The sequence below is a fragment of the Daktulosphaira vitifoliae genome, unplaced genomic scaffold (assembly GCF_025091365.1).
Source record: "Daktulosphaira vitifoliae isolate Bord-2020 unplaced genomic scaffold, ASM2509136v1 Scaffold_2, whole genome shotgun sequence".
NCBI classification, from domain to species: domain Eukaryota; kingdom Metazoa; phylum Arthropoda; class Insecta; order Hemiptera; family Phylloxeridae; genus Daktulosphaira; species Daktulosphaira vitifoliae.
In genome coordinates, this window is record NW_026099573.1 from 30,472,207 (window position 1) to 30,483,137 (window position 10,931).

General features: G+C 32.0%; 1 protein-coding gene across 1 annotated transcript in view; it reads left to right on the forward strand.

The window, feature by feature from the left end:
* Positions 1–10,725, forward strand: part of LOC126897619 (dynein axonemal heavy chain 1-like) — a 38,505-nt gene extending 27,780 nt beyond the window's left edge. The window contains exons 47-49 of the mRNA XM_050671350.1: positions 9,211–9,581; positions 9,644–9,955; positions 10,139–10,725. Of these exons, the coding sequence (XP_050527307.1) occupies positions 9,211–9,581; positions 9,644–9,955; positions 10,139–10,353 (898 nt within the window). The 3' untranslated portion in view covers positions 10,354–10,725. The remainder of the gene's footprint in view (positions 1–9,210; positions 9,582–9,643; positions 9,956–10,138) is intronic.
* Positions 10,726–10,931: the final 206 nt, after the last annotated feature.

Genomic DNA, 10,931 nt, shown 5'->3' on the forward strand with positions numbered 1-10,931 from the left:
AAATCCAGGTAGGAAATAAGTTGCCAGGTACTCTGGGAGATTCTGAGGGGACCATAGGATTCGTAATACAGACCGGACGTTTGATTGAACTCAGTGATATTTATGAACGCTTTTAGGTTTTCTGCATAATATTGAGAGAAGTGAGTAACCATTCTGTAACACACAATAATGATTATTTGATNATTCTGTAACAAACAATAATGATTATTTGTTAATTATTATTCATGAAAGAGTTTAGCCATGTTCTTGTGGAGTGTTTGACGTTTGCCATTTTTGTTAATAACTATATTTACTGAATCAGCGTTTGTGTCTAATATTTCAAAAGGACCTAACCATTTAGGAGCCAGTTTTCCTTTGTTAGCCTTTTCCTGAATTAAAACTTTATCACCAATATGAAGTGTGGGAAGGAATTGAGTTTGGTCATAGGAGGTTTTAGATTTTTGCTTCTTTTCTAATAATCTTTTTCTGGCAATATTATGAGTTTCTTGCATGTTTCTTTTTAATTCGAATTTATAGTCTGTATAATTATACTGTGGTTCCGGTTCTCGGGTAAATGATGTTGGGACTTGGGCTTCATAACCGTATAAAAGTTCGTAGGGCTGGTATCCCGTGGCAGAATGAGTTGTTGAGTTGTAAGTGAACATAGCAAATGGAACATAAGTGTCCCAGTTTCGCTGATCTTTATCTACGAAGTGTCGAAGATACTCACCTAAAGTCCGGTGACTTCTCTCGAGACTTCCATTGCTCTGCGGCCTATAGGGAGTTGTAGATGTTTTTTTTATTTTCAGTAGACATGTTTCTTTAAACACATCACTAAGAAATTCGGTGCCACAATCAGTAACGAGATTCTAAGGGATACCATGAAAGCATATGAATTTGGTTACAAAATGATAAGCAACAGTGTTTGCTTCATGATTTTCCATAGGGACAGCCCATGAAAATTTTGTAAGATCATCTTGAAGAGTTAGGATGTAGGCATTGTTATGAGGTGTACGTGGAAGAGGACCGACTACATCCATAAAAACTTTCTCAAAGGGCTTTGAAGAGGTAGTAGTAATTACCATCGGTGCTTTTACATGACGATTTGTAGTCTTGTTTTTCTGACATGATGTACATTTTTTTATAAACTCAGCCACGTCATGATTCATACCGATCCATGAGTGTTGTTTCTTTAATCTATTGATAGTTCGTGATATACCCTGATGACCACCTAAGGGATTTAGGTGAAATTCTTGAATGATATGAGATTTTTGTTCTGATGAGTATTCAACTAGAGAATAGAGAAGAATGTGAATGTTAGAGTCTCTGAAGATATAGTTTATGATAGATCGAACATTTAACCAATCTAGACCAGTATCTATTTTAGGTAAAGCTATTTTATCTAAATGATTTACATGACAAAATTCTCGGAGATTTTGTAGGGCAGTGAAAATAATTTCGTATTTTGGTTTCTGCCAAATCTTCTCTTTTATTATTATGTAGAGGATAAATCTATTGGATTGTTTGAGAAAAGCGATTTCAGTAACATTCTTGTTTTGTTTCCGCAGACTAGATAATTGCCCAAAATGTCGACGAAAATCTAAAGCAATTCCTTTTGATAACTTGAGATCTTTGGATACAAAATTTGTCAAATGATAGTCTGAGGGTGCATTCAACACCTTTCCATGGGTTTCTACTATATTTTTAGGAAGATTAGAATAATGGCTGATATTGTTCAATACGTATTGACACGGAGATTCTGTGATGGTTTCATTAATATTGGAAAATGAAGATGATTTTGGATATTCTGGAGTTAGTGAATGTTCTGAATTTTCTGGAGTTAATGAGTGTTCGGAATATTCTGGATTTCGTAAATGTTCTGGATTTTCTGAATTCATCGATTCGGTTACTGATTTACTTGTTGAACGAGTAGTTACCTGATGGATTCTACTCAAAGCATCAGCGTTGGTATTTTGTGATCCTTTTTTATAGTGCACTGTGTATTGATACTCTTCTAGTTTTAATCTCCATCTGGTTAACCGGGACCCAGGATCTTTGAGGTTAAATATCCACGTGAGAGCACGATGATCTGTGACAATTGTGAATTTCTGACCAAAAAGATAAGGGTGAAACTGTTTTACACCCCATACAATACTTGTTAGTTCCTTTTCGGTGGTGTTGTAGTTTTGTTCTGCCTTATTTAATGTTCTGGATGCGAATGCTATAGGTAAATCCTTTCCTATAGGACCTTGAGACAAGATACAACCTACGGCATAGTTGCTAGCATCACAAGTGAGGACAAAGGGTTTCTCAAAGTCAGGATATTGAAGAATTGGAGCTTGTGTTAATACGCATTTTAACGTCTGAAAAGATTCTTGGCAAAGGTCACTCCAAGTAAATGGGACATCCTTTTTTAAGAGAGCTGTCAAAGGTTTCGCAATTTCCCCATAATTTTTAATAAATCGTCGATAATAACCGGATAATCCAAGAAATGACTTAACTTCCTTAACATTTTTAGGTACGGGAAAATTTTGAACGCATTCTATTTTTCTTGGATCAGGTTTAACACCTTGGTCTGTAATAACATGACCTAGGTATTGAGTTTCCTTGCGGAGAAATTCACATTTAATAGGTTGTAATTTTAGATTATATTGTCTAAGTCTATCAAAGATTTCTGTGAGCTTTTGAGAATGATCGTCTAAATTTTTAGCATATATGATTATATCATCTAAGTAAACGAAAGCTTTTACTCCATTTATGCCAATTAAAACTTTGTTCATCAGGCGTTGGAATGTGCTTGGTGCACCTTTCAAACCAAAAGGCATACGAATAAATTCAAAATGACCTTTGTCAGTCGAAAAAGCGGTTTTTTCACGGTGTTCGGGTAACATAGGGACTTGATAATAACCATTTGCTAGATCAAGAGTACTGTAATAGCGAGATTTACCAAGCTGGTCAAGGATATCAGTGATGTTAGGAAGAGGATAGGCATCTCCTTGAGAGACCTGATTGATTTTTCGAAAATCAACGCAGACGCGATATTTGATATTTCCATATATGTCTGGTTTTTTTGGTACTACTAATAATGGCGCATTCCATGGAGATTCACTAGCAGCTATAACTCCCTCTTTCTCGAGTTGTGCTATTTGTTCATTAATCTCATTCTTGTGTTTGTAAGGGAGTCGATAGGGCTTGTCCATTATCGGCTGGACATTATCAGGTGTTTTAATTTCGTGATATATCGCTGTAGTATGCGTAATTGGATCCCCTTCTAAATGGAATACGTCGGAGAACTGACTGCAAATGCTTTCCAATGAATTTCGTTCTTCATTGTTCAGATGATCAGTACGAAGAGCTTGCTTAAGTCGACTAATTCTGCTTCCATCGAAGTTACTTTGGGATTGTGACTGCGTAATATTTATAGATACTTCTAGATATTCTTCGTAATTAAGACTTTCGAGATTTGGTATCTGAAGATGTTCGGGTTGTTCTGACGGATTTAAAATAGAAAGTAATACGCGATTGCCTTGGACCTGAGTTACGACATTTCCACTTACGAGGTTTTCGTTAATTGTCTGAGAAGGAATTAAGAGCATGGTGCCTTCTTTAATAGTCGAAGCTGGTATGGTAATAAGAGTTTCTGATCGAGGAGAGATAACAATACCGGCTGAATTCGGAATGATTAATTCATTGGTTCCATAATTTATGAGAGTCTGATGTCCTACTATGAAAGGTTTTCCTAGGATTCCGTCATGAGGTATGGGAAAGTCAGGATGAATTAAATGGAACTCTGCTTGAAGGAATTGGTTATTTAGTTGTATAGTTAAGGTAGTCATTCCTAATGTCATAACTAGTTGGTCAGTTATGCCCTTCAAATGATATATTATGTGATCATAAAAAATCACATTACTTTTAAGAGATGATACTTTAATAAGGTTTAGGTCACTACCGGAATCAAGTAGAAGTCTGGCAGTGCCCGAGTTTGTCTGATGAATTGGGTAGACAACATGGTGGTTATCTAATTTTGCGGTAAAATGGAGAGATCGGCTAATTTGATGCTGCTGACAGGTTTTCCGCCGAAAGTTGCCTGTCGTGTCTCGTTTCCCGCATTAGATGTCTGTGGTTCTGGTGTTGATTGTGATTGTTTCTTGTTGTTAACCCATTGGCGTTTTCTGCATACTTCTAAAGTGTGTCCTGATTTTTTACAATAACGACACACAACCATTTGAACGTGAGCCAAGTTAGGACGATAGCTTTGCAAATTAGATTTAGGCTTAATAAAATTTGATGATTTATGCGTGTGATTTGAAGTAGACCTGCAGTCTTTTGCTAAATGACCAATTTTTGTACAATTAAAACACATAACTTTTGACTTTCCTTCTGTTGTAGGGGTCAACTTCCTAGATTCGTGCCATGATTTTCGGACACGCTCTTCTTCACGGGCGGCTTGAATAGCCTTCTCTAATGTTGGTGGATTACGAGCTTTTATAAAGTCTTTAAGATTATTTAAACCTTCGGTGAACACTTGGACTGTTTGAGCTTTAAGGCTTTGCTCAAGGGCGGTAGCTGCTTCAGTGCTTTTTCCATTTGTTTCTTGTTCTAAAATTTGTGATTGTAGACATTCTACACGATTGGCATAAGAAATAACATCTTCATTAGGAGCCTGTTTGGTACAATATAGCTCTAGATAGAGATGAGTAGTTGTCCTCTGTGGTTCTAAAGTGGATTTTAGAGTATTTTTTAAGTCAGTCCACGATTGGATTTCTTTGAATTTGATTGCTTGTCTAGCTTTGCCGGATAGACGTACTTGAATACCTTTAAGAAGCTTTTCCTGTGCTGTTGAGTCTGCGCACTCTATGGCAAACTCACATTTTTCTAAAAATATTTCAAGATCCTCTGAACTGGTACAATCAAACGACTGTGGTAATAAACGTAGGGCAGCCTTTAGACTTATCTGATTGTTGGCCATTTCACGAAGTAGGGGAAGAGGTTGATTGAGGTTCGGTTCGATAAATAAAGACTGAAATTCTGGAGACTGTACGATAGATTTCTGTTTGATAGGAATAATTGGATTAAAATCAGAAATTGGATTTTGGACTTGCTCTAACTTTAACAAGGTTTGACTACACTGACCTAAAAAACTGTCATGGNAAGGTTTGACTACACTGACCTAAAAAACTGTCGGTGTCACCTAGTTTACCAAAAGTTGTATTTAAAAGTTCAGAAGAAGATTCAAGAAGAGCATCACCTTTAGTTAATAAATTTTCTATAGGAGGATTAGACGACGAAGTTGAACGTAAATTACGAGAAGGATGTTTTGAAACAGATACTTTAGTACTGCAGGTTGGTTTAAAATCAGGATCAACTGATTTGTCGTCGATAGGACTACTACTTCTACTACTAGAATTACTCATAAACAATACAAAATAATACTATCTTAAATTCCAAAGCTGAGCTGATTCCACAAAAGATAATTAAATAATAAACATGAATAAAAAATAGATAAATGTAAATTATATAAATATATAAATAACTAACTAATTTACCCCCAAGATTTTCTGATACTTATTTATTAAAAAAAATATATATATGTATGTACGTATAAATTAATACACTTAAAAACGAAAAATATTATCTATATACATAAATGTATTATTATTTTTTTTTTCCTTTTTTTTTCTTTTTCTTTTCTTTTTTTTTTTTTAAAAAAAATAAATTAAACTACAAAATAAAACTTACAGTAATAAGACATTCACCACCATAAACATGATGTGTTGATAGTTTGGTTGGGTTGGATTGATGTTCTACGCTCTGAAACTGGTCACGCGGAGAAACTTGACTTGTGGGTTTTTAGTGAATTTTTTTAATATTTTTGTAAAATATATATATATATATGAGTTCGGGCGGCGGCGAAAGTATATACGTTGATAGTGAACGAAATAACAGTAGAAATTACTAACCGTTAATTGTATTAAATATAACAAACAAGTTTTATTTGTTGTTTATTATTATTATTTTATCTTATTTTTGATTTGATTTTCTTGAAGTTCTTTGATTTTTGAAGATTTTCTGTATTTTGAGTTCAATGCTTTTCTTGAGATTCTGGAGTTTCTGATGAGTTATTTGACTATTGTTTGCGTACTTAGTAACTTTTATAATAAAAATAAAAATTATTCTTTTTCGGCACCAGTCTCTTCGGTATCGCACCGCTGCCACCAAAATTAATGTTACGAGAGTAACAAATAGAATAAAATAAAATAGTATTGCCGAATAATTAATTAGTTTATTAAAATAAAAGTAATAGTAATCGCACAATAGTTGTCAAATGACTAACGATGCTCTGAATTACAACAGTCGCAGTCGGCCCACTTTCCGGTTTTGCAATACCGAAAAAAATACTTTATAAACACATTCTTTTAGGCCGACCTCAATTACAATTCAATTTATGATTATCTGTTATTACAATTGTGGGACAATAATAAAACTAAGTTAAGTATTCATAACAATGTCTATTGTAAGACTCTTCTTGTTCTGTCCACGTTTGGATAAGAAGTATCTAATTTGTTATAGGGTTGTCTTTAATAAATATAAATTTTTAATTGCAGAACAATACACTTTATTAACAGTACAAATGTACATTAAGAGTAAAATATAAGAAAAGTGTTATCACTTATTCTTATCAACATAACACTTCCTCTCTTAAAATATTACCATAGTTAAGAAAAATTTACACAATTGAATATCTTATCTTAAATAGAAATAATTAATAAATGAATACACATTAGCACTTAAATTTATAACTTATGATTTCATCATAAAGTATATAAATTAATAACATAATAATATGAAATACAATTACAAATTACATTTTTTAATAGGCTTTCTCATTCTGTTTGAACATATATTTTGTTTTCCTACTTGACCAGTGTTTCTTTCTTCCCTTTTATCTGTACTATTATTTCCAAATTCCTCAATCATGACAGTTTCACATATTTCATTTTCAACAGTCTTATTAGTTTCAATTTTTAGTTTCTCCTCAGTCTCATTGGTTTCAGTTTTTTGTGTTTCCTCAGTCTCATAGGTGTCATACCTATCTGCATTAAATTTTACCATTTCACTTCCACTTCCTTCAAATTTTTGTCCATTCAACCTTAATATTTGATCTAAATGTCATTTCCATACTAAACCATTTCTTATTTTTGTTAATACTTAAGTACATTATGTTACCTATTCTACGTTTTATTACACCTTTAAACCATTTTTTTTTGTTTACCATAACCTCTAACTAGTACATTATTTCCTATTTCAAATTCTCTTACTATGTGTCTATTTTTTCCTTGTTTCTCTTGTTTTGTGAACACAGTTTTTCTTATATTTGGTTTGAGTATGTAAAATCTTGTACGAGGCATTCTACCCAATAAAAGTTTTGCTGGACACTCATTTGTTGTTGTGTGCATAGAAATCCTGTAGTCGAATAAAAATTGGATCAACTGTTCATCAATATTTATATTATTGATTTTAGACAAAAAAGATTTAATTATTTTAATGCCAATCTCTGCCTAATCATTGCTTTGGGGATAATAAGGAGATGATGTTCTATGACTGATACAGTTTAGTTTTAAATATTGCCGAAATGACTCAGATTTAAAGGGTAGTACATATATCACTTACTATGTACTCTGGCAAACCAAATCTAGTGAATAATGATCTTGATTTTTTAATGGCACTCTAAAAGCCTCAATCCACTTTGAATATGCGTCTTCAATTATTAAGTAGTGATTTCCATTAATAGGTCCTAAATAGTCCATATGTATTCTTTGCCACGGTTGTTGCGGCCATTCCCAAGTATGAAGTTTTGTCCTTCTTGGCATAGATCTTAGTTCTACACAACCATCACATTCTGCTGCATTTTCCTCAATATCTTTGTCTATAATTTGGTCACCATACATGTGCTCTGGCTAAACTTTTCATTTTTACTACACCTAAATGGTTTTGATGTAATTCTTTTAGTATGTTCCTTCTTAAAGTTTCTGTTATTATTATTCGATGACCCCATAATATAACATTTTGTTCCATATTTAATAGTTCTTGTCTTTGTTTATAAGTTTCAAATTTGTCTTCAACAGCTGTTGGCCATCCTTGAAGGATATAATATCTGACTTTACTTAATACTTTGTCTTTCATGGTTTCTTTTTGTACTAACTCTGCGTTCATAATTTTTGCTTCATCTATTAACTGTAAATATGACACTTCTGATTTTCTACAATTTGCTGTATTTATTGGTAATCTTGATAAGACATCAGCACTATTTTTGTTGGATGTTACTTATTCAATTTTAAATTGATATTCTGATAGAAATACTGCATAACGCTGTAATCTACTTGCTGTCATTATTGGTATACCTTTCTTTGGTACAAAAATACTTGTAAGTGGTTTACAATCTGATCTAATAGTAAAATTTAAACCCCATAAATAATTGTTAAATTTATGAACTCCGGATATAATGGCAAGTGCTTCTTTGTCGACTTGACTGTAATTATTTTTATCTGAATTTAGTGTTCTAGACATATATGCTATAGGAAACTCTTGTTGTTTGTCAACTATTTGAGATAATATTGCTCCTATTCCATAAGACGATGCATCACATGTTAAATACGTTGGATAGTTAGGATCAAAGTGTTTCAATATCCTGTCAGATGTTATTTCTTTCTTTATCTGCTGAAAAACATCTTTACAATTATTATTAATTCTAATCAACGCAAGGTTATTATCATACATCGTCGATCGACCTATGCATTTGTGGGCTATCAAAAAAATTATTAGTACCTCTGTTCTTATGAAGACGAAATGAATAATGAATTTTTACTTTAAATCCAAATCATTAAATTATGTTAGAGTATTGACGGTTGATTAGATAAAAAAATAATTAATTAAATATAAAAACAAAATAACAATTATTTTTCTATCATGTCAAATTGAACTGAAAAAATAGAAAAAAAAATTATTTGACAACATAATATAATATTGTAGTTTATTGTACCAACAATTATTCTCTATAGTAAAAATTCAATAATTTCATAGAAAATAAGTATCTTATACTTAATGAATCACCCTCTTTCTAAATATATTTCTTTATTTGAAATAAAGGATTACTCTTTTTTTATTAATTACATGCTTAGTTATATCAACTTTTTATTAGACATTAAGCAAAAATTTGATTTTAATTTTTAGATCACTTAACATTTTATTGTCTTTGCAACCTCGCACCATATTAACTAGCTCTACAGATGGGGACGACATTTTAAATAATAAGGCAGAATCATTACTTCGAGATATCCCTAAACCTTGGTCTTCACTAGCATGGATACAAGAAAAATATCCTGTAACGTACGAGGAATCTTTAAATACGGTACTTATTCAAGAACTGGTGAGGTTTAATCGACTGTTAGCTATAGTTGATGATACTCTACGAAGTCTTTTAAAAGGAGTCAAAGGACTAGTGGTAATGACAGACGCTTTGGAGCAAATGATGAAAAGCTTAATTTCAAACCAAATTCCTGTTTTGTGGGCAAAAAAAGCTTATCCGTCATTAAAACCGTTAGGTAAATAAAAAAGCAATAAAATTTTTAACTTGAGATTTTATATGTATTTTAAAATTCTATAGGCGCATGGGTAGTTGATCTTCGAATGCGTGTAGCATTTTTAAATAAATGGATAGAAAACGGCATACCATCCAGTTTTTGGATATCTGGATTTTTTTTCCCTCAGGCATTTCTTACGGGTTGCTTACAAAATTTTGCTCGTAAAAATATTGTTTCAATCGACACTATTCAATATGGCTTCACAGTACTGGACAGCGTACCTGAGAAAAGACCACAACACGGATGTGTCATATATGGTTTATTCTTAGAAGGATGTCGATGGAATGAAAATCTTCATATATTAGATGAATCTATAGCTAAAGAACTTTACACAGGTTTTTAATAATATTAAATTAAAAAATAAAAAATTATAAAAATATATTATTTTTTAGCTAATGATAGAATTCAGTAGTTACCTCTATATACATAAGTTTTGTCTTTTTTATACATATTTAATCAGTTATGATAATTATTTTCCCGTTAAAAAATATATTTTAATTTAAAAATTTTCTTTTTAGAAATGCCTCCTATTTGGTTAATACCAGAACAAAATCATAAACTTCAAAACGGTTTTTATGTATGTCCTATATATAAAACTTTAACAAGAGCGGGTAATTTATCGACAACTGGTCATTCAACGAACTTTATAATATCAATTGAAGTACCGAGTAAACAGCCACAAAGTCATTGGATAAAACGTGGAGTGGCCCTATTTTGTGCATTAAATTACTAATTTTAGTTACATTTAAATTGTTTTTCTTCCTTTTTATATCTTTTTTATTAATTAAACTTTGTGAATTTAATATAAACGTTCAAATATAATATTTTTTGCGTTAATCTAATGATTGATCTCTACTTTATTCAGTCCATTAGATAAACAATATTATGAAATAATCTAACGTACAAAATTACACACAATGACGTCATCCAGTTACTATTTTCACAGGAAACTTTTAGCTTCAATGCGAAGCTGAGAAGGTATTGGTTTTACTATGATGTTCTTTTTCTCAGCTCTCACCTAACCGATTTCTTTCAACGATACGTTAAAAGATCAGAATCGTATCTAGTCGAAGACATTGCCCTCAAAAATTGAAAAAAATTCCCTCTCTTCCCGTAAATGGGGAAAACCTCCAAAAAAAATACAAATTTAAAAATCACTAATTTTCAAAATTTTTTTACCTAAAACTGCCATAACTTTTCTAAAAATGAATAAATTAATATAATTTTTTTTTTTATATAGATGCTTGATGTCTTTACCTATCATTTGGTATAAATTTGACACCTTTCCTCCCCACAGGGGGGAATTTAAAA